This window comes from Zootoca vivipara, chromosome 1 (genome assembly GCF_965207765.1).
Source record: "Zootoca vivipara chromosome 1, rZooViv2.hap1.1, whole genome shotgun sequence".
Lineage (NCBI taxonomy): Eukaryota > Metazoa > Chordata > Lepidosauria > Squamata > Lacertidae > Zootoca > Zootoca vivipara.
In genome coordinates, this window is record NC_142582.1 from 90,719,217 (window position 1) to 90,743,234 (window position 24,018).

The 24,018-nt window shown below is 43.5% G+C and overlaps 3 protein-coding genes across 5 annotated transcripts in view; 2 read left to right on the forward strand and 1 right to left on the reverse strand.

The window, feature by feature from the left end:
- HEATR4 (HEAT repeat containing 4) overlaps positions 1-3,343 on the reverse strand; it is a 33,712-nt gene extending 30,369 nt beyond the window's left edge. For 2 of the 3 annotated variants that reach the window (XM_060274354.2, XM_088654755.1), the window contains exons 1-2: positions 3,212-3,343; positions 179-1,250 (exon numbers count right to left, since the gene is read on the reverse strand). In XM_060274354.2, the coding sequence (XP_060130337.2) occupies positions 179-1,125 (947 nt within the window). In that variant the 5' untranslated portion in view covers positions 1,126-1,250; positions 3,212-3,343. Of the gene's footprint in view, positions 1-178; positions 1,279-3,211 lie in introns of all 3 variants that reach the window. The other variant, XM_060274373.2, reaches the window with a different exon arrangement.
- Positions 3,344-3,498: 155 nt separating this feature from the next.
- On the forward strand, positions 3,499-9,266 carry LOC118083818 (acyl-coenzyme A thioesterase 1). The gene is made up of 3 exons (XM_035112722.3): positions 3,499-5,398; positions 6,244-6,446; positions 8,435-9,266. The coding sequence occupies exons 1-3, from the start codon at positions 4,792-4,794 to the stop codon at positions 9,038-9,040; spliced, it is 1,416 nt and encodes a 471-aa protein (XP_034968613.2). The 5' UTR covers positions 3,499-4,791; the 3' UTR covers positions 9,041-9,266.
- A 1,339-nt stretch (positions 9,267-10,605) lies between these two features.
- LOC118083823 (acyl-coenzyme A thioesterase 1) lies at positions 10,606-22,798 on the forward strand. Its single transcript, XM_035112745.3, has 3 exons — positions 10,606-11,773; positions 19,991-20,193; positions 20,738-22,798. Exons 1-3 carry the CDS (start codon positions 11,197-11,199, stop codon positions 21,311-21,313), a joined length of 1,356 nt encoding a protein of 451 aa, XP_034968636.1. The 5' UTR covers positions 10,606-11,196; the 3' UTR covers positions 21,314-22,798.
- The last annotated feature ends 1,220 nt before the right edge of the window (positions 22,799-24,018 follow it).

Below are 24,018 nucleotides of genomic sequence, written 5' to 3' on the forward strand. Positions count from 1 at the left end.
AATGAGGATTGGAAAGTGAGGGGAAAGAGCAGCTTTTATTGCAAAAAAAGGTATAGGGCTAAACCTAAGATCACAATCCCATGCACAATCCCATGAGGCATGTTTCCAAATAATGAGATTAACATCTAAATGTAACACACCTTGATGCTCCAGTAAAACAGGTATTTATTTGCCTTACCTATAATAATAAGCAGAGAGAGGTGTCTCCGGTTTCATCTCTTCAATTTGAATATGACCTTTCACTACTGCATCCTCAGCCTGAATCTGATTCAGTAATTCCACATCACTTTCATCAGGAAGCACGTACCTGATGCTTTCCCAGTTATATTTTTGCTTCTTGAAACCCGGTGGCTTACCCTGAACCCAGCCTCCCCAGGTGGGCTGATTATTCACAATGAATTGAGCTGTAGCCTTGTTTAACTTCATCAACATTGTTCCTTCCCACTTCAGGTCCCCGTGATCTGGCTCATGGACTGTGCTGCCCTGGGGTCTTGCTTTTGACCTCTTGATTCTCAAGTCTCCTAACATCTCATGAGGTTCCGTCAGGAACGCCTGTGTGTAAGGAGGATCACAAGAAGGAGGAGGTGGAGGAGGTGGAATGGGTACCAGGAGACTTGGCTCTGAAAGTGTGCTTTCCACCTTGGCTTTCCAGATAAGCTCTTCCATGCAGACAGGAACATCAGTGGTGGTTTCCTTGGGAGGGGGAGTGTCTGGCTTCATTACTAGGGACTGTAATTTCTTCAAAGGTTTGAGCCTACTTGGTCGCCTTTGCTTCTTCTTAACAACAACAACATTTTCGCTTTCTTTTCTCTGAATGACACTGGAAAAATCATACAACCCTCTGGGGTCATAGTCCTTAAAGGACCGAAGTATTGCCCCTCTGTGGTAAACAGCTTCTTTAGAAAAATATAGATTCTTGGCTGCATTCTGGAGGCATCGTTTCCGGTATTCTGCATAATGCTCTTCGGCATGACAAACATCTCTCTGGTACATGAAAGGCATTTTTGCCCTCATTGCAGATAGCATTGCCTTGCGAGATGGCAAGCTCTGTCTGTCAACTCTGACCTTCAGACTAGACTCAAGGGGGAAGGGATTTTTGCTCTTGAAAAAAGTTGGCATTTCCATCCTTTCAAGACTGGTGAGACTCCTCACTAGTGGCTAACTTTTCATAAATCTTTAAAAATTAGACTTAACGGCTGTGTAAAGAAACAGACATCCCACTGTTTTCTGAGCGGACACTCGAGCCTCTCCTAAACCACAGTGAGAAAATAAATAACCCTATCAGATTGTAAAAGACAATTCTTTTAAGATTCAAGCCAGGCTTCCTCAACCTCGGCCCTCCAGATGTTTTTGGCCTACAACTCCCATGATCCCTAGCTAGCAGGACCAGTGGTCAGGGATGATGGGAACTGTATTCTGAAAACATATGGAGGGCCGAGGTTGAGGAAGCCTGATTCAAGCAAACACCCAACACCGCAAATCTTCCCCAAACAGGCTATCACTGCAGAATGCTGGTATCGCTGAATCTCCATGATGACCTATTTACCTTTGATGGTGGATGCAATGTGATGTGGGATGAGGAGGAGGAGATGCTATCATGCATGATTTATTTTATATCTTACCCTTCCTACCAAAGAAACCCAGGGCATCAAAGACCAATAAAAAACCTATCATAACACAATTCTAATACAGATGCAGACTGGGAGAGATCTCATCTGAAAAGGCTTGTTCAAGGCAGACAATATGAAGCCCACCTGCTGTTCTCTGCTTCTGGCTCTTTATAAGCAGAAAGAGAGTAGTGGGAAATTATCATTCACTATGTTATCATATTGCTTCACCAGTCTAATGTCACCTATTTTGTCACCAAGGCATGCGCCAGAATGGGTTAAAACTCATGTCAGCACTTGGGATCCTAGGGGTACTGCTTCCTCAATAGCCTATTACTCTGTAGTACAACCTACAAATGAACCTGTCTGTGTTTAAACCATTGCTCTGCTGAAGCTACAGCAGCATTAGCTTTTTTTTTTTTAAAGTCCTGTCCAAGTACTGGTAATTGTCATTAGGATGCTGCTGTGAATCTCTGATATTAAACTAAGCATAACTTGCCCTGGCACACAAACAAAAAATATTTTTCTTTCTTCCCAGTGATTATTACACTTGTACAACATGCACTGTGCTGACAATATTTATTCCTTTCTGCATCAAGAGGTAAGATTTTTATCCCATTATTGTGCACTTGACATTGTCAGTTCATGTCCACAAATACTGCTTTTTCTTCAGTACCCTAATCCAATCCGAAGTGCTATTAACATTTCTTATTTGCAAATGTTATTGCTGACAGCTTTGCACCCTGCAGGACTTGCTTCTTGCCTTGAATACATGAGCTGGAATAATTTAAGGATCTATGGTTCAAAGAAAACTTGCTCATGAGGAGTTATTAGGAATTTTTAACTGCATTAAATATTAATCTTAATGATTAAAACTATGCATTTGTCCTAGTTTATAACCCTGTTATTTCCTCTTTTAGTGTTCACTTCCTCTCATAACACTTATGCCACAATGAGGCTGTAATCTATACCTGAGAAGAAACCCCACTAGGCTTAATGGGGCTTACTTTTTAATCATATCGTCAGTCTGTTAATCTTTAAGGTGCCCCAAAATGTTATTGCTGTCTTCTCTTAAAGTAACATACATGTTTAAGAACATACCGTATTTACTTGAGTCTAATGTGCCATCAAATCAAATGTGCACCTCAATTTTCAAAACCTTGAAACCAAAAATGTAATTGCTGGCCAATGTAAAAGTGCCATCGAATCTATCTAATACACACCCTTAATTTTCACAATGTAATTTGGCCAGAAAAGGTGAGCGTTAAAATTGAGAAAATACAGTAATATTTATACAATATGCTACATTAATTCCTACTACTGTATGGAAATGTTTTCAACAATCATTTTTTTAAAATGTTGTGATTACCATCATTAGGAACTTAGGCCTATTAAACTACTACAAGCCACTGTGGGCAGTCACCTTTTTTGTTCACTGCAATCTTTTAAGTTTAAGCTGTAAAATATACATTGCAATATTGTACAAGAATCTCTGTTTTTATCTGAACCACTCCCAACTTCAGCTAATTTCATATCCCTACTTCTTTGGATCCAGGGTATTTCTTGTTCTTGTTCTTTATTAAGACTGAAAAGTTTGTACTAACCTTTCAGAATGGCTCTTTCACAGATCTGCTCTTGTAGGAGCAGGAGTAAATTGGAAATACATGTACAGTACATTAGAAATCAGATTCTTGTCTCTTCAGACCTCCCTTCTACTTGTGTACAGTTGTTGCCGGGCTACAAATGATGTACTCACATTCTGTCAAATTTGATTTGTTGATTTTAAATAGAGCTCCCAAGCTAAGTTCCCTTTGGCTGTTTGGTATTAAACCTGCTGTTTCACAAGTTGTTGTTGTTTTTTTAAATCACGGAGAGAAACAAAGCTAGTGAAGTAACATTTATTGAACTACCTTAGAGTGCACAAGCTTTCAGCATTCAAGTTAGTTGAGATCTCCAGAATGCGTCAGGTTGGGTGCATCAAACTGACATTATTATACATTACGTACATGAAATAAATACAGAAGGCAAACTTTTGCTCACTGGCATTTGTCCTGGCAATATTTACAACATGAATTTCCTGTTTACAATACAAATTTCCTGTAACATGAATGTTATCATTTGAAGCTCCCTACCCTTTATTTTTTATTTTTATCATTGGTTGCTGCAGCACTCTGGTTGTGGGGAGCGAGGGGCCATTTTGCTTTTCCTCCGAACCTAATATTTTGTTAATTTTCAGCATATAACATGGCAATCAACAGGAAAGCAAACGAGGGAGAGAGAGAGAGAGAGAGAGAGAGAGAGAGAGAGAGAGAGAGAGAGAGAGAGAGAGAGAGAAGTCTTACATCTGCACCTCAGGCATAAATAACTTTTTCTTAATTAAATAAACATACATGTAAGATGTATGTTCAGGTTAAGGACGCGGGTGGCGCTGTGGGTTAAAGCACAGAGCCTAGGGCTTGCCGATCAGAAGGTCGGTGGTTTGAATCCCCGCGACGGAGTGAGCTCCCGTTGCTCGGTCCCTGCTCCTGCCAACCTAGCAGTTCGAAAGCACAAAGTGCAAGTAGATAAATAGGTACCGCTCCGGTGGGAAGGTAAACGGCGTTTCAATGCGCTGCTCTGTTTGCCAGAAGCAGCTTAGTCATGCTGGCCACATGACCCGGAAGCTGTACGCCGGCTCCCTCGGCCAATAAAGCAAGATGAGCGCTGCAACCCCAGAGTCGGTCATGTCTGGACCTAATGGTCAGGGGTCCCTTTACCTTTTAAGATATCCATTCAGGTTCAGGATCAGGATCTAAATCTGGTAAACCCCACCATGGGCATAGCCAAGGGAGGCACGGGGTGCAAGCTGACACACACCCACACACACCCAAAATCAAGTAAATAAATAGAAATACTTAACTAACTTGGTTCTGGCTCCCTAGCATTGACCCGGCCTCACCCGCAATATAAATCCTGGCTACGCCCATGAACCCCACTGAATTAAATGAAGGAGTTAGAGAGGACTCGGTGGATTCGGAATGCACGGCGACCATTTGGCAGAAGGGGGGAAGGCCTTGTGCGAAGAGCAGCCTCCTCCCTCCGTGCCAAACGAATCTCCTTTCCAAACAATTGTTGCGTAATTTGAAACCACGAGGCGGGGCGCCGCCGTTTGGTTTGCGTGCGCCTGACAGCTCGTCCCGCTACCATGGTCTCATTTCTGCGCCTGTTCTGGAGGCGCGGCCTGGGACTCCGTCTGCGGACCACCAGACCCAGCTGGGTATCTCGCCGCTCCAGCAGCTGCCCAAGCCGACCTGCGCAGAGCGCCGCCTGCACTAGCGCCTCCCTCATGGGCGCCCGGATCGACTTCTCCCCCGCCGGCCGGAGCCTCTTCGACAAGCCGCTGGGTATCTCGGTGTCGGGGCTGCGGCCCCAGCAAGAGGTCACGCTCCGGGCGTCGCTGCAGGACGAGAGCGGGGTGCCCTTCGAGTCGCTCGCGCTTTACCGGGCGGACGGCAGCGGGCAGCTGGACCTGAGCCGCTCGCCGGCGCTGCAGGGCGGCAGCTTCTCCGGCCTGGAGCCCATGGGGCTGCTGTGGGCGCTGAAGCCGCGCAAGCCCTTCAGGCGGCTGGTGAAGCGCGACGTGCAGCGCCCCTTCAGGCTGGAGCTGGAGGTGCTCGAAGGACACGGAGAGCCGGCCCTCGCGGGACGTGTCCTCGCCAAGGGCACCCACGAGAGGGGCTTCCTGCGCGCCGGCGTCCAGAGGATCCCCGTGCGGGACGGGCGGGTCCGCGCCACCCTCTTCCTGCCCCCGGGTGAGTGGCGGACTCTGGCCCCGCGCTTAAGGCTTCTAGACGCTCCTGCGCTTCGTGTCGTTGAAACCCGCACACTTTTTGGGAGCCAACGCCAGGGTGGAGGAGCTGCGGCTCCCCCACGTGTTTTTGCATTCCCAAGGACTCCTTAGTCCCAGGCAGCGGAGCCAAGTGTCAGAGAGATCATGGGAGTGGTTGTGGTCAACGACTTCTGGGAAGGGCACGCACACACATCCCTAGTTTAAGATTTTTCCACCCTCTTCTTCCTGCTCAGAAAGGGAGACAGATATGGCACCCAGCAAGCAAACAAAAAACCCACAATTAAGGAAGAGGAGGAAGAGCTGCGGAAGTGTGTTGGCAATAAAACAAGTCTGGTGGCACCTTAAAAGACTTCACAAATAGTGAGGCAGAAGTTGTCCCGGCCAGGGCCCACACTGCAAGGTGTAAAGAGATGGAATTGATTATTTGCCCTACTGTGTCTAATGATGGTGCTGGGCCAGCCCTGTACCTTGCCTATTCCTTTGTATTGTGTAGCAAGCCTTGCTCACGGGAAACGTGGGTTTGTTTCAACAACTCATCTGGCACTTCAGACTCCAAACTCTCTCATTCTCTGCTTTTGATCTGCTAATATGAACAGGTTTGAAAAGTGTATTATGAAGGATCCAGCCATCAAAGTGGGTCATCAAAAAGGGTCTTTTCAACCCAGGTGGTCAGAGTTAAATTACAGTATCTCCAAGGTTCCTTCCAAAAATAAAATTATGTGATTTCATGCTAGGCTTTCTTTTCAATAAGGTGAATTCTAAAGAAGTCTAAATAAAGATAATGCAACTTCTTTCTGTCTTTTAAAGGTGATGGTCCCTTTCCTGGAATCATTGATATTTCAGGAACTGGAGGAGGACTTTCAGAATACCGAGCCTGTCTGATGGCCAATTATGGCTTTGTAACATTAGCATTGGCCTATTATGCTTATGAAGATCTTCCCAAAGATATGAAGGAATTTCATCTGGAGTATTTTGAAGACGCTCTGAACTATATGCTGAAACATCCAAAGGTAGGGCCATATGTGGACAGCCTTCACAAAAATAGCAGGTTTCTGAGGGTGCTACATTTGAAACTGGAGAAAGTGTTGTGTGTAGATCTGCACCATACATTTGAAGCACATCTAAGGCACATTGAAAACATGTGGCTTCCTCCAAAGTATCCTGGCAACTGCAGTTACTGGGAATTGTAACTTTGTTGGGGGTGGGAAACTACAATGTTGCGTTATCGCCCCAACTCACCAAGTGCAGAGTGTTTGAGGACCAGGACATTCGCAGGGAAATCAAAATGCTTGTTTACAAAGCTATTGTACTACCAAACTTACTGTATGCTTGTGAAACATGGACACTTATAAACACAATCTCCAGCTCCTTGAAAGATTCCATCAACGGTGTCTCTGAAAAAGTTACTCATCACTTGGGAAGACAGGCAAACTAATGCCAGTGTACTGGAAGAAGCAAAGATCACCAGTGTCAAAACAATGATTATTCGACATCAATTTTGTTGGACTGGTCATGTTGTTCGGATGCCTGATTATCGTCTTCCAAAGCAACTACTCTATTCCGAACTTAAAAATGGAAAGTGTAATGCTGGTGGTCAACAAAAGAGGTTCAAAGATTCTCTCAAGGGAAATCTTTAAAAAGTAGTATAAACACTGACAATTGGGAAACACTGGCAAATTGGAGAACAGCCTTTAACAAAGATATCATGGACTTTGAAGAAACTTGAACTCGGGACAAAAGGGAGAAACGTGCCAAGAGGAAGGCACTTTTGGCAAACCTTCACCATGAAAGACTCCTGCCCGGAAATCTATGTCCCCACTGTGGAAGGACATGTGGATCCAGAATCAGCCTCCACAGTCACTCACGGACTCAATGTTAAGACTGTGTTCATGGAAGACAATCTTATTGGGCTACGAGTGATTGCCAAAGAAAAGACAGTTCCCAGGATTCTTTGGGGAAAGTAATGTGCTTTAAACATGTATTGAATGTGCTTTAAATGTAAAGGGTGGGCCTGAATTACTGAGTTCAACTGAGCTCACATTCAAGCAGGTGTGGATACGATTCTTTTAGTTGGGAGTGTGACATTCTGAACAGTGGGCCTTATTTTCATATAGACATGCATATGGTCTGGTGGCTCTCCTAGCTTTCCTGTGGTTTCCTCTTAAATTGTTACAAAACTATTAAAACGTGAACCAAATACAGACCTAGAATAAAGTACCACAGATTAAAACCACCCTATATTAGCTTAATTGTAGCTACAACAAGCCAGTGAGGGCCAAAATATCCTGTAGTGCTTTCAGAAGATGTGCCACCTCAGGCTGTGCCAATTACTCCAGCGGAGAGGGATTTCCACATCAAGAATGTGTATTCCCACATGACAGGGAATGTCCAGATGCTGTTGTGCAGATGGTACTGCATCAGTCCTAGAAGTAATTGGGGAGGTTTATCCATTGGGAATGTACCTGATGTATCTCTAGTTGCAGGGGTCATGAAGCAAAAAATTGTGATAGCTTGAAGGTGTATGTTGTCTGCAGAAGTATATATTCCATAGTATTCTTATTCTGAGAGCTGTTGAATTGCTGATTTGAGAGTGTTCTCTGAGCTGAACTCTGATCATCACATGCTTACTTGTATTGCACTAATATTTTAAATTCATTATTTGTGCCAAGCTCCTGAAATAAAAAAACAACACTGAAAGGTTAAAGTCCACAGCAACAGTTTCCCCCATTTATGACTGCAAAGAATCACCAAAGCAGGCAAGCCTTGGGCAGTCACTGTGATTAATTGTTCGGAAATGTTAAATGGTCCTCTGCTCAGCACATTTTGTTTCTTTGTTTGTTTGTTTGCCAAACTAAGGGTGAGCAGCATGAGCTTTTGCCCACAGCTTAGTCATGTGCAGGGAGGGAACATATGTATCTTGTTTCCGTTTCACCTCTTTCTTTCTTTCTTTCTTTCTTTCTTTCTTTCTTTCTTTCTTTCTTTCTTTCTCTCTTTCTAGGTTAAAGGTCCAGGAGTTGGACTGCTGGGACACTCAAAAGGTGGTGACCTGTGTATCTCTATGGCCTCTTTCTTAAAGGGTGTCACTGTTACAGTCACTATTAATGGCTCTGTGGCCAATGTAGCTGCAACACTGCGCTACAAGGACATCACCATTCCACCTCTTGGTTTCAATGCAGAGCGGGTCAAACTTGACAAGTCTGGTGTTGCTGACATTCTGGATGTAATGAACAACCCACTTGAGGGCCCCGATCGCCAAAGTTTTATTCCATTGGAGAAGGCTGAAGGACGCTTCCTCTTCATCGTAGGCCAGGATGACCACAACTTTAAGAGCGAATTCTTTGCTGTGGAAGCCTCCAAGCGGTTACAGGCTCATGGAAAAGAAAAACCTGAGATAATTTGCTATCCTGGAGCAGGACATTATATTGAGCCTCCATATTTTCCTATGTGCGCAGCTTCAATGCATCTCTTGGTGGGCAAACCAGTGATCTGGGGAGGGGAGCCCAGGGCTCATGCCGCAGCACAGGTGGATGCATGGGGTCGGATTCAGACCTTCTTCCGCAAACACCTCGATGGAAAACAAGGTGAAGAACACAGCAAGCTATGAGATGTTGCTCAGAAGAGGTGTTTTATCAGATAACGGGTGTGTGGCCAATTGTTTTTTGTTCCTGTTCTTATACATAACAATAAATCTGTTTGATCTAACAATTCTGCGGACAGGGAACTCATGTTGATAGAGTGCTTTACAAGCAACATGAGAAAACTTTTGTATAAGGGACCTCTAAGAATCCCCAACTACAAAAATAAACTACAAATGATGTGTATTATACAAACCTCTGGTGCAATCACATTTAGCATATGGTGTAGACTTCTGGTCACCTCACCTCATAAAGCAAATGGTAGAGTTGGGAAAGGGCAGCCAAAATGATCAAAGGGAAGGAGAAACTCCATTAGGTTACAACATTTGGATCTTTCTAGTTTAGAGAAAAAAGTGAGTAAGAGGTGAAAGTGGATAAAGTTTTTCTCCTCTCTTAATACTAGAACTTGGGGATAAAGCTGAACCTTGGAAGATTCAGGACAAACAGAAGAAAGTATTTCACACAGCACATAGTGAAATGCTTGGCAGGGGGTTGGACTGGATGGCCCTTGAGAGCCAGTGTGGTGTAGTGGTTAAGAGCGGTAGACTCGTAATCTGGAGAGCCGGGTTCGTGTCTCCGCTCCTCCACATGCAGCTGCTGGGTGACCTTGGGCTAGTCACACTTCTCTGAAGTCTCTCGGCCCCACCCACCTCACAGGGTGTCTGTTTTGGGCAGGGCCGTCTTAAGCGCCCCTGGCGCCGTGGTGCACCAGATCCTTCCGGCGCCCTCCCGCCCCGTTCCCCAGCACGGTGGGTGGGTGCCGCGCGGCTGCCACAGGCACTGCTGCGGGGCGGGCGGGCAGGCGCAGCTGCGCGGCGGACCAGCCGGCCAGCGGGTGGGCGCAGCTCGCGGCGCCCTCCTGGCGGGCCGGCGCCGTGGTGCCCTGCGCCACCCAGCCTGCACGTAGGGCTGGCCCTGGTTGTGGGGAAGGAGGGGAAAGGAGATTGTTAGCCGCTTTGAGATTCCTTCAGGTAGTGATAAAGCGGGGTATCAAATCCAAACTCTTCTCTTCTTCCTCTTCTTCTTCCAGCTCTATGATTCTGTGATTCTATGAAAGTATGGACTTTGCTCCCACAAGAGGCAGTGATGGCTGCCAACTTGCGATGGCTTTGAAGAGGATTAGACATATTCATGGAGGATAAGGCAACAAACCCCAATGGTTAAGTCCTACATTCACAGTCAGAGGCAGCATTCATGCTTCTGAATACCAGTTGCTGGAAACTGCAGCAGGAGAAAGAGCTCCAGTCCTGCTTACTGGCTTACCATGACATCTGGTTGGCCACTGTAAGAATAGGACACTGGACTAGACGGGTCACTGCCTTGATCCAGCAGATCAATTTTTATATTATTATGTTCTCCATGAATTAGAAGAAAACATAAATCTCCAGCAAGTCTATAATTAATTCTACTCTTGAGCCTGTGTTAGGATATAAGTTTAAAGTTTGCAGCAGGAAATATTTACAAAGTTAGAATTTCACGTGATGCCACATGCTGTATTTACTGGGCTAACCTGACTCCAGTAAAACTTATTGAAAACCCAACCTGTGGCTGCTGTACCTCAGATTACCATGTTTGTCGCACAAATCTTAGTGAAGGAGAGGTGCTGCTTTCCTGTCGGGTTCCCCTGCTCCTTTGAAACACATTTCCTGTTAGTGATTGGAAGTGGTAGGAGCAGGGGTGCCAACTTGAAAAAATATTGCTGGGGGGGGAGGTTAAGTAAGCACTGCCTTGCATAATCGATCACATGACACGGTGCATGCACACTGTTTGAATGGCAATACCTATCAACTTTGGGGGAGGGCAGACTCCTAAAATATTTTATGGGGGGGGGCTGAAGACCCCTCGGCCCCTAGCAGTTGACTCTTATGGGTAGGAGGCCTTCTCTCGCGCGTTCAGCTAATCGCGAATCAACTGTACTTTGGCAGCGGCGGACGCGACCGCGACTTACAACTGCTCATTATGAAGCGTGCGGTTCGGGATCGATTGATGCTGCCTTTTGTGCTCCCACGTGGACTTCCAGGCAGAGCAGAAGTTGCAGATCGTGTCTCCTTCTCTCTGCACCGCTCTTCGTTCGAGCAGCGCGCAGACGGCAATAGCAAACGGATCGGATTAGCAACAGCCCATCATGTGGCGACGGGTCACAGCCAAAGCTTGGGACGTCTGCCTGGAGCAATTAGGGGGTGTGAGCCGCCCCTTCGGGAGGACCTCCCTCAAAAGCTGCGGCAGAAGAGGGGTAGTGACAGTCTCGGTTGACCCTGCTGCAGGCTTGGCAGATCAGCCCGCGAAGGTTGCGGTTTGGGGACTCCCGCCTCTGCAGGAAGTCACCGTAAGGGCGCTGGCGGTGAACGAGGAGGGCATCCTCTTTGATTCCTGTGCCCATTACCAGGCGGATGAGCGAGGGCAGGTAGATCTGTCCAAAGACCCCTCCAAGGGAGGAGACTACACGGGCTTGGAGCCCATGGGGCTGTTTTGGAGCCTCTCGCCTGCTGCAATGGAGAACCCCTACCAAAGGCTGGAGCCCAGAAAAGTGAAGGGTCCCATGAAACTGGAGATGTCAGTGCACCAGGGCTACAGCCAGCCCGGGGCTATCCCTGGACAGGTGCTTGCCAAAACGAACGTGGAAAGGCAGTTCATTCTTCCCGAAGTGAGAAGGATTAGGGTTAAGGACGGTGCGGTGAGAGGGAGCTTGTTCCTTCCCCCAGGTGAGTTGGGTAGACTTGGCAGTGGGGCGGGGCTCAGACTGCTTATTTGTCCTGAGGGAACCTAGTTAACTCCACATTTGACAGTCACCTTGCTTTTGCAGTCCCAGACAGGCAGCAAAAACAGGGTAATGCTCAGATCCTTACTCCTTAGTGGGCAGCTATGCAAGGTTCTTCTTCTTTTTGGGCGATCACTCGTAGCTGAGTAAGATTGTCTTCCATAAACACGGTTTTAACAATGGGTCTGTAAGTGACTGTGGAGGCCAATTCTGGATCCACACGTCCTTCCACAGTGGGGACATTGGTTTCCAGGTGGGAGTTGATCATGGTGTGGATTTGCCAAGCGTGCCTTCCTCTTAGCACGTTTCTGCCTTGCGTCCTGAGAGGTTGGTGGGCTGTGTTCAGCTTGGTAGGGCACAAAAAGGACAAGCCTTCAGTAGAGACGATAATATTCAGATGATAATATTCCAAAACAATAAGGGTTGCAACTAGCACACTTTCCCTAAAGAGTAGTCATCACTCATTTACCAGCAAGCAATTTCAGAAACAAATACTTAACAAGCAAGATTTAAACACACTAGTGTGTCTGCATTGAATTCAGCCGGAGCCACCAGTCCACAAATATGAATACTGTACATGTTTGCCATATGGGGAGATTTACTCACAAGATGCATGAGTCTATACATTGGTTTTTAAACAAATGCAAAAACAATAACCTTTAAACACTTATTCAGCATTACCTCTAATGGTATTTGTTCTATCCATTGACTTTAGACATAAGTTTACACATTCAGTGTTCAAATATATTACTTAATGTAACTTCTCCACTGAGACAATAGAGTGGTTGGTATAACAAGTTATTGATTTTGGTCATTAACATAGAAAGAGGTCCACATTTCTTGGAAGCTGCCTCTTTTTCTTATGCCTTTACTTGCTCTCCTGTGCCTAGTGAGATGCTCAGATATTGCTGTATCCCAAATATTATTTTCCCATATGTTCAGGGGTCTTTCAGACTGGTTTTTCCGTTGTTGAGCTATCACTAATCATGCTACAGTCAGTAAGAAGCCTACTAATTCTCCATGGTGCAGGGTAGAGCCCAAGTCTATGTCTAAAGATAGTAGGGCTAAGGGAGGATTTGAAGAAAGAGGTTGGCTTTTAATTGTGGTTAGAATGGAGAATAATTTTTTCATTCTCTCCATTCCTCCTGTTTCATAGATAAAGCTTAAGTTGTCATTTGTAAGAGCTGCATCTGAGACTGATTGGTTACAGCAAGATTGTGCACGTTGTTTGCTGTTTTAGAAATATCTGACAATTGGTTAGATGTTGTTGTTGTTTAGTCGTTTAGTCGTGTCCGACTCTTCGTGACCCCATGGACCATAGCACGCCAGGCACTCCTGTCTTGCACTGCCTCCCGCAGTTTGGTCAAACTCATGTTCGTAGCTTCGAGAACACTGTCCAACCATCTTGTCCTCTGTCGTCCCCTTCTCCTAGTGCCCTCAATCTTTCCCAACATCAGGGTCTTTTCCAAGGATTCTTCTCTTCTCATGAGGTGGCCAAAGTATTGGAGCCTCAGCTTCACGATCTGTCCTTCCAGGGAGCACTCAGGGCTGATTTCCTTAAGAATGGATAGGTTTGATCTTCTAGCAGTCCATGGGACTCTCAAGAGTCTCCTCCAGCACCATAATTCAAAAGCATCAATTCTTCGACGATCAGCCTTCTTTATGGTCCAGCTCTCACTTCCATACATCACTACTGGGAAAACCATAGCTTTAACTATACGGACCTTTGTCGGCAAAGTGATGTCTCTGCTTTTTAAGATGCTGTCTAGGTTTGTCATTGCTTTTCTCCCAAGAAGCAGGCGTCTTTTAATTTCGTGACTGCTGTCACCATCTGCAGTGATCAAGGAGCCCAAGAAAGTAAAATCTCTCACTGCCTCCATTTCTTCCCCTTCTATTTGCCAGGAGGTGATGGGACCAGTGGCCATGATCTTGGTTTTTTTGATGTTGAGCTTCAGACCATATTTTGCGCTCTCCTCTTTTACCCTCATTAAAAGGTTCTTTAATTCCTCCTCGCTTTCTGCCATCAAGGTTGTGTCATCTGCATATCTGAGGTTGTTGATATTTCTTCCGGCAATCTTAATTCCGGCTTGGGATTCATCTAGTCCAGCCTTTCGCATGATGAATTCTGCATATAAGTTAAATAAGCAGGGAGACAATATACAACCTTGTCGTACTCCTTTCCCAATTTTGAACCAATCAGTTGTTCCATATCCAGTTCTAACTGTAGCTTCTTGTCCCACATAGAGATTTCTCAGGAGACAGATGAGGTGATCAGGCACTCCCATTTCTTTAAGAACTTGCCATAGTTTGCTGTGGTCGACACAGTCAAAGGCTTTGGCATAGTCAATGAAGCAGAAGTAGACGTTTTTCTGGAACTCTCTAGCTTTCTCCATAATCCAGCGCATGTTTGCTATTTGGTCTCTGGTTCCTCTGCCCTTTCGAAATCCAGCTTGCACTTCTGGGAGTTCTCGGTCCACATACTGCCTAAGCCTGCCTTGTAGAATTTTAAGCATAACCTTGCTAGCGTGTGAAATGAGCGCAATTGTGCGGTAGTTGGAGCATTCTTTGGCACTGCCCTTCTTTGGAATTGGGATGTAGACTGATCTTCTCCAATCCTCTGGCCATTGCTGAGTTTTCCAAACTTGCTGGCATATTGGGTGTAGCACCTTAACAGCATCATCTTTTAAAATTTTAAATAGTTCAGCTGGAATATCATCACTTCCACTGGCCTTGTTATTAGCAATGCTTTCTAAGGCCCATTTGACTTCACTCTCCAAGATGTCTGGCTCAAGGTCAGCAACCACACTACCTGGGGTGTACGAGACCTCCATATCTTTCTGGTATAATTCCTCTGTGTATTCTTGCCACCTCTTCTTGATGTCTTCTGCTTCTGTTAGGTCCTTACCACTTTTGTCCTTGATTATGGTAATCTTTGTACGAAATGTTCCTTTCATATCTCCAATTTTCTTGAACAGATCTCTGGTTTTCCCCATTCTATTGTTTTCCTCTATTTCTTTGCATTGCTCATTTAAGAAGACCCTCTTGTCTCTCCTTGCTGTTTTTTGGAAATCTGCATTCAGTTTCCTGTATCTTTCCCTATCTCCCTTGCATTTTGCTTGCCTCCTCTCCTCCGCTATTTGTAAGGCCTCGTTGGATAGCCATTTTGCTTTCTTGCATTTCCTTTTCCTTGGGATGGTTTTCGTTGCTGCCTCCTGTATAATGTTACGAGCCTCCATCCATAGTTCTTCAGGCACTCTGTCCACCAAATCTAAATCCTTAAACCTGTTCCTCACTTCCACTGTGTATTCATAAGGGATTTGATTCAGATTGTATCTTACAGGCCCAGTGGTTTTTCCTACTTTCTTCAGTTTAAGCTGGAATTTTGCTATAAGAAGCTGATGATCTGAGTTACAGTCAGCTCCAGGTCTTGTTTTTGCTGACTGTATAGAGCTTCTCCATCTTTGGCTGCAGAGAATATAATCAATCTGATTTCGATGCTGCCCATTTGGTGATATCCATGTGTAGAGTCGTCTCTTGTGTTGTTGGAAGAGAGTGTTTGTGATGACCAGCTTGTTCTCTTGACAGAACTCTATTAGCCTTTGCCCTGCTTCATTTTGAACTCCAAGGCCAAACTTGCCAGTTGTTCCTTTTATCTCTTGATTCCCTACTTTAGCATTCCAATCCCCTGTAATGAGAAGAACATCCTTCTTTGGTGTCATTTCTAGAAGTTGTTGTAGGTCTTCATAGAATTGGTCAATTTCACTTTCTTCAGCACCGGTAGTTGGTGCATAAACTTGGATTACTGTGATGTTAAAAGGTCTGCCTTGGATTCGTATCGAGATCATTCTGTCATTTTTGAGATTGCATCCCATTACAGCTTTTGCCACTCTTTTGTTGACTATGAGGGCCACTCCATTTCTGCTACAGGATTCTTGCCCACAGTAGTAGATATGATAGTCACCCGAACTGAATTCGCCCATTCCCTTCCATTTTAGTTCACTGATGCCCAGGATGTCGATATTTATTCTTGTCATCTCATTTTTTACCACATCCAGCTTACCTTCACTCATGGTTCTTACATTCCAGGTTCATATTGGTTAGATAGCACCTCTAATTTCTGCTCAAAAAGAGCTAGGGTTGCTCCCCAGTCCAATATTGGTGCCTATCTTCTTTTATGAATGTACTCATCTTAGTCTCTGTTCTCCCCCACTGTGGCAAATACTTTCCCGCTTTTTGGGGCCCTCATATTGCCTTTGGTCATTTATGCCAGTGTCTGACGCCTCCTCTGAAGCCTCAGACAGGGTTCCTGCTATTTCTTCCTGAAGATCTAACCCAGGCATCCCCAAACTGTGGCCCTCCAGATGTTTTGGCCTACAACTCCCATGATCCCTAGCTAACAGGACCAGTGGTCAGGGATGATGGGAATTGTAGTCCAAAACATCTGGAGGGCCGAAGTTTGGGGATGCCTGATCTAACCTCACAGATTTGCTTTTTGGTCCCTGTAGTCCTCACATCATTACCTTGCTGGGGCTGTACAAAATTTTGTGTTTAGATATTAGTAGGATCCACTCTGCTTAGATTTTGCACTGGGGTGATGGAGACACAGAATTATTTTGCGGTTTAGCTTTCCAGCTAGCCATGCCCCCTGAACTTTACATTATGTAATAATAATAATAATAATAATAATAATAATAATAGCATAATTTAATATTTGTTTACATTGTATGTACCTGGAAGAGTAACTGAGTGAGTTGAAGGAGCTTGACTTCTTTAATTCATCTGCCTCAGTGATGTCCAAGATACCAGGTTGACTTGGCACCTCACAGGGCTGCATGTTAGTTCAATAATTTAAAAAACCTGGCTTGGTGGGGAATACTTACTATTTGCATTTATTTATTATCAACAATGGGTTATGTCCAACTAAGTTTTCTTCATAGAGTAGACTCATTGAAATTAATGAATAACTTGGTTAATCTCAATATGTCTACTCTGAGTTGAGGTTAGTTGGACACAACTCAGTGGGCTAGCAGCCTTTGACTTAAAACTTATATTCATTTTGTTTATTTATCCCTTCAATTACAGGGGATTTTATAAAATATAAAATAATTAAACAAGTTATATTTAACACAGTACATGCACACGAAAGCTCATACCAAAATAAAACTTAGTTGGTCTTTAAGGTGCTACTGAAGGAATTTTTTTATTTTACGGTACATTATGTGAACCTATAAGACTGCCTTGTTGTTGTTGTTGTTTAGTCGTTTAGTCGTGTCCAACTCTTCGTGACCCCATGGACCATAGCACACCAGGCACTCCTGTCTTCCACTGCCTCCCGCAGTTTGGTCAAACTCATGTTCGTAGCTTCGAGAACACTGTCCAACCATCTCGTCCTCTGTCGCCCCCTTCTTGGGCACAAGGAGAAGGGAGAAGACTGCCTTATACCACATCATATAATTGGCTCATCTAGTTGTCTGTGTCAGCATTCACCAACTTGTGGCCTTCCAGATGTTTTGGACTACAACTCCTAGCAGCTCCAGCTAGCATAGCCATGGTGGTTGGAGCTGATGGGAATTGTAGTCCATAACATCTGGAGGACACCATGGAAATGGCTGTTCTCCAAAGTCTCAAGCAGATGTCTTTCCCAGCACAGCTGCCTGAGATCCCTGAAGATGCTGAAGATTGAACCTTGAACTCAGTGGTATAAGTAGCTGCCAGAGCTGAATGATCAAGCCCAGATGTGATGTTTTAATGAACTACTGGTGTACAAAAGGAGTTCTTAATTCTATCGTATGCCTGAAATTTCCCCTAACAACCTGATCCTATGCATGTAAGCTTCAGTGTGTTCAATAGAATTTACTCAGGTAAGTGTCAATAGGACGACAGCCTTAATATCCTTTCTACAGCTTGAGGACCACAGCACTGCCTTTCAGGGGAGCAACAGAGCTGTCGTGACCATTTAGAGGAAAATGCATGATTCTTTGTGTGAGGTACTTAGCATTCCTACCAAAAAACATGTTCAAAAAGCAAAATTCAATTGTGTAATATCCTGTGTTAGAAATCTTTGGGGGTCACTATGTTGGCAACAGCAATTGAGGTCGCTAGATGAGAATGATGGCTCTCAAAGAATGAAGGGAACTTTATTAAGAAGGTATAAACAATTATGGTGTAAAGTATGCCATTACTCCGCAGAGGCCCTGTGAGGTGCAGAAGTGTAGGGCACCCAGATACATCAGGGGTTGCTTGCCACATTCTGAAGTGAAGTAATTACCGCCTAAAGAGCTCCCCACCCATAAGACCATCAAGTCCAGCATCTGAAATTACCTAGTTGCATCACTGTTACTTTCTCCCCCCTGTGTTTGTGTTTCGTTGGTCCCCAAAGCAGACTGCAAGTATTCCTTTCCAATTAGTGCAACACATGAGGATCTGAGCCATCTACTTGTGTTGGAGATGCTGAAGAAATGTGAAAAACATGTGTGCTAGAATAGACATGCACTGCAAATTAGAAAGAAATACACCTGCATTGCACAAAACACCTTCCATATTTGATATGCATTGTGAAAAACCTAGCCAAAGAAAAGGAAGGAGGGGTGGGAAGAATGCTTGATCATATGAAAACATCAGAACTCTCTGGGAGCCAACTCAGCAGTATAGCTATCTGTAGCAGATTGTTTAAAATTGTATCCACTCTACTTTCCACAGTTTATTGTTCTCTCTCTTTTTTTAAAGTTGTCAAATGCTAAACCCTTCTTTGGCTTGATTAGGGTGGACCATCTAACCAAGAAGGGGACGAAATGATAGATAGTTTGCTTAGCTGTGCTGCTGTTTTCTTAAATGCTGAAGGAAGCAAAAGGGGAAAAGCAGAGGGTTGCGTCTCTGCACAATGCCTTGTAGCTACTCCCAAATTGCATCCACATATGTGATTCTTATGATACTCACATGTTGAGAAGAGTCCCCAGAGGCCTTTTTATTAGGAATAACAGGTGAAGACACACCAAGAAATGTTAAAAGACTATTTATGTATGCAACTACAGCCGCAAGGATGCTACTTGCCCAGAAATGGAAAGAAGAGGAAGTACCAACGAATGAGGAATGGATAACTAAGAGGATAGACAATGCTGAAATGGCAAAAGATGACTGTGGAAATCTGGGACCTAGATGGAAAAAAAGTTTATATAAGACTGGACTAAATTTATAGAATACAGTATCTTAAGGTCCACTGTAAAGACTTAAAAACATTAGCAGGATTGACATAGCATCTATGAAGTATAGTAATGTGAATTACAATGGACTTGTAACTGAATGGAAAACTAAAGATATGTAAGGTAATAAAGGGGAGAAATTGGAAATCAGGGGTGGGGTAAGGGAAAGTCTAGAAGGGATGAATAAGTAAGTAATTTGGATGTTAAATTGTTAAATTATTGAAAATTGAAAATAAAATATGAAGAAAAGAGAAGAGTCCAATATATACAGGCTTGAACAATACTGGAACTTAGGTATGACTGCAGTATAATGTCACAATTTTGCTAAAATGAGTACTGTAATACAGAATACAGATTCTTAACTATCCACTAACCTAGTGGTTGGTATTTGTACTTTTTAAATACAGACGGGAGGCCACTGAATAAGCAAAGAAATACAACATAAAATAATACTATCATAGGATGAAAATATAATACAGTCATACCTCGGGTTACAGATGCTTCAGGTTGCGTCTTTTCAGGTTGCGCACCGCACGAACCCAGAAGTACCCGAACAGGTTACTTCCAGGTTTTGGTGCTCGCACATGCGCAAAAGCGCAAGCCGCGCATGCGCAGCGCTGCAGGTTGCGAACGTGCCTCCTGCACGGATTACGTTCGCAACCCGAGCGTCCACTGTACTGTTATTAAAGAGATATGGTTATTTTAACACAGAGGTCAGAGAGTGGAAAATTTGCATCACACTGTCCCACCAATTTTTATGGGGCTTACTTCTGAGTATACATGTCTAGAATTGCACTGCAAGTCATTCAAAACATTTTCTCTTCTTTCCTGAAAATGTGGCATCAGTGTTTTGTTGTATTTTGATGATGATGTAGTTTTAATAGTGTTATTCTTGTTAGCATTTTATGAACATTTCTTTCAACGCTCTGTGCCCCAACAACATTGCTCTCTGCTTTCATTAGGAAATGGCCCCTTTCCAGGAGTGATAGATATGTTTGGTGATGAAGGTGGGTTAATTGAATACCGATCCAGCCTTCTGGCTACTCATGGCTTTGCTGCTCTTTCCCTGCCATATTTTAATTTTGAGGATCTTCCCAAAATCATGGAGGATTTCCACCTTGAATACTTTCAAGAGGCAGCTAGGTTTCTGCTGCGCCATCCAAAGGTGAGTATGGCAAGGATTGTTTACTTATACATGATACAGCTCCTTGCTCTCCTGCAGTTGAAAGAGTCTGTATGGATGACAGTTTTGAGAAAACCGGCACCTCATCCCTTGAGGAAATACCAATGGGTTTTTTTAGATCTTGTACTTGCTAGCTGAAGAAATCACGGGATCAGGTCAGATCAAATCATCTGCCTTTCTGGAAGAAGACTGGTTCTATTGGGATATGCTTTGGAGGAGGGATTTTAAAAACTGTGTGTATGAGACAGAATAGATTATGCTCTTAAGAAATTAACAAATAGTTTTATTGTGAATATATTGTAAACCTAGTTTTCCATGCTAATAAAATAGCAATTTTTAATGGGTTAGACTATTTGAATCGAAATTTTGGTATCAGCTTTTAGGTTTGATGTATGTTGTTTTCTCAGACTAAGTTAATAATTTGACATGTTTTTCTATAGGGATGCTCCACAACACAGACTTCTAACATGTGTTCTTTCTTCTCTTCCCCTCTACAATTCCCACTCGTGCTGTTTCATTTCTGAAGGTTAAAGGGCCAGGAATTGGTGTTATTGGGACTGGCAAAGGAGCAGAATTGGCATCTTCAATGATGACTTTCTTGCCAGAAGTAGTGGCTGCCGTCTGCATTTCTGGTTGCAGCTCCATCACAGCCACTGCCCTCCATTATGGCAAACTTACTTTGCCTGGGCTTTGCTTTAATATGAGCAGAGTCAGTATTTCAGAGAATGGTGTTTTCGACATTTACGAAGCCTTGGATGACCCAATGGACCCAGCTAATTCACGTAGTCGCATCCCCATAGAAAAAGCAGAAGGGCACTTCCTTTTTGTAGTAGGAGAAGAAGACCGGATTTGGAAGAGTTCTTTATATGCTGAGATAGCCACTGGGTGCCTGTGCCAACACGGGAAGGACAACTTTACACTCTTGAGTTACTCTGGAGCAGGCCATCAAATTAATCCAGTATTCACCCCAGTTTGTCTGGTAGCCTTAGACCGTGTTTTAGGGGTGCCTGTTCTGGGTGGCGGAGAGAGGAGAGCTCATGCTCATGCCCAAGAACATTCTTGGGGGAAGATTTTGGAGTTTCTGCAATTCCACTTGAGATGATCACTCAAATAGCTGCACATCGACAACCAAAGTTGTGGGTAAATGTGCCAAAGGGCCTGAGAAGGAAGGAAAGACATGAAACCTGTTGTATGGATCTAGCTGGACTAAATTATTATTTAAACTGATGACAAGGTAAGATTGGAGTGATTCAGAGTGGAACAGCCAAAGGTGTTTGTAATAAAATGTGTTTGGGATGAAGAACTCTAACGTTAAAAACATGCAGGTATATGAATTGGTTGAGGGTGTAAATATGAAGCTGTAAACCCTGGCCAGCTCTTAAAAGATCAAAGGCAGCAAACCATAATGAATTGAAAGGTAAACAAATAAACTTGTTCTTCAAAACCAGCAAAAAATAATAATAATCTGCCATTTTGAAATCAAATATCCAGAATATGACTACTTTCTGTTACAGTATATTGAAATTTTTGGAATAAGTCTATCTTTAGCAAACACAGCCAGTGTTACTACTTGAAGACAAAGCCAGGAGGTCTTTAAAACATATGGATAGAAAAAGACTAGAGTCACACATAGCCTGACCTTCTAATTTTAAAACGAAAACCATACTTGGCCATAATTTTCTTGGATGTGGTGTGGTATTACTCTCTCCCTGGTATGAAGCATAAAAAAATGAGACTAGCATAAAGTAATGCAAATGAGGATTGCAGTGGGACTGTACACTCCTTGTCTTAAACACCACTTTTTTCTACCTAATGGATTTGTCCATTAATGTTATTGCTTCATGAACCCCTTTAGTCAATAATGTTTTCATTTTTCTGATGTATTTTAAATTTTGTCCCACTCCATCCTGTGTTGTTTTTTATATTACATTAAACTATCAGTGAAGTCAGAAGACAAATAATTAGAATCATAGCATCACAGAATTGTAGAGTTGGAAGGGATCCAACGGTCATCTAGTCAAAAGCTCTACTATGCAGGAATTACAGCTAATTAGTTTCCTATATTATTACAACAGGCAGAATTCTTTACCCAAAGTATTGGAGATTGCCAACCATAACAAAAATCAAAGAATGAGTCAGAAAATCACGGGCTTTAGCAATTATGGCCAAACTGACTTTTTATTAAAAAAAAAAGAGGACAGAGACAAGATAAAGTTTTAGCAAAATGTGAGAGATTTGTTGATTATAGTAAGAGATTGTTTAAAACCAATTAAGACCTATGGTTTTACAATGTATATTTGGGGAAGTGAAATTATGGAAAAATATGTATGTCTGTTTTATTATGAGAATATTACTCAAATTTGGAAATGTGAAGTCTTTGTTTTCTTTCCTTTGATTTCTTTTTTGAGTAGGAATAGATCAACGACTTCCTTATATTAGTATTATAATTACCAGATTCATGTCTAGAGTTTTGTTGTGCATTTGCTTATGATTAATGTTACTCCTTGTGATGTCACATATTTAATTATTTTGATATTATAAATGTACGGCATTGAAGTATTGTGTTAATTAAAAAAACATTAAAATGTATGCGAGTCATGCAAAAAATTGTTTTACAACTATAAAGCATAAGCAAGTCACTTGAGACACTGTCTCATAAATGCAAATAATGGTAATTATAACAACAACAATAATAGTAACAACAGAGAGAGATCAGACAGCCATTCATCTGACATGTACACATAAATAATTTGTCTTGATCTTAGTCTGTTGCCTGTAGTTCATTGAGTTTAAAAATACACTGCCCGGATATTTTTCTTTTATAAGGTATGTATTTATTACGTATTTAAATGTTGGATTTGTAACATTACCATTTGTAACATAACCCCTGCATAAATGGGGAATCACCTGTATATGTACACACATATAGGGTTGTATTCAATTAAGTTCAGTAAGTAAACTCACTAAGTTGGGCATATCCACAACGGCGTAGCTAGCCGCTCGGGTGTCCGCTGCGGAGCGCACGTCCTGCAGCTGGGGGTGGGACGAGCTGCGTGGAGCCTCTCTGCTGCCTCCCCCTCAGCTATAGGGCGGCTGAGGAAGAGGCGATGGGCAGACTGCAAGCAACGTGGAGCCTGCAGGCGCCCAAGCCCACCACATCACTCCCAGGAGAGACGCGTGGCTCGGGCACACTGCTGGCCCTGTGGTAAGTGCCCGCCCCCACGGTGTGGTGCCCAGTGCCAGACACGTTTCATTACGTTTCTTGACTGAACTAAAAAGTTTCGTGAGCCCTTTAAAAAAAAACCCTCATATTTTTGTCATTCCCCCTCAGTGATGACACCCAGGGTGACCCGCACCCACCGCACCCCCTTCCTTTGCCACTGCATATCTATTGGCTTACCCTGAGTAGAACTAACAATAGATGCAACCCACTGTTGTTTAATTTACTCAATATATTATATAATATATATATATATAAGTGTGTATAGCCTTTGTTGTTGGCATCCGTCTGTCTCGGGAATCAATGGTGTGTACTTCGGGGGTGATGTCAAACTTCTGAAGAATCACAGTGCCTTAAGCATTTTCCTTCTCCTAGATGAGCTACCTTCCCAGCTTAACAAGCCCCATCTGCCCCTCATTTCCCCATACATAATATGCAGTTACTGCCATCTTGACCACTGGACTCACTATTGGTGTCATCTGCTGAATCCACTGGAGCCTGTCTTCGCATGCAAGAGAAGTCCTTAACTCACTGAGGGTTTGAAACCTGTATCTTCTCCCAGAATAAGAGTTTCCAGATGACTTAAC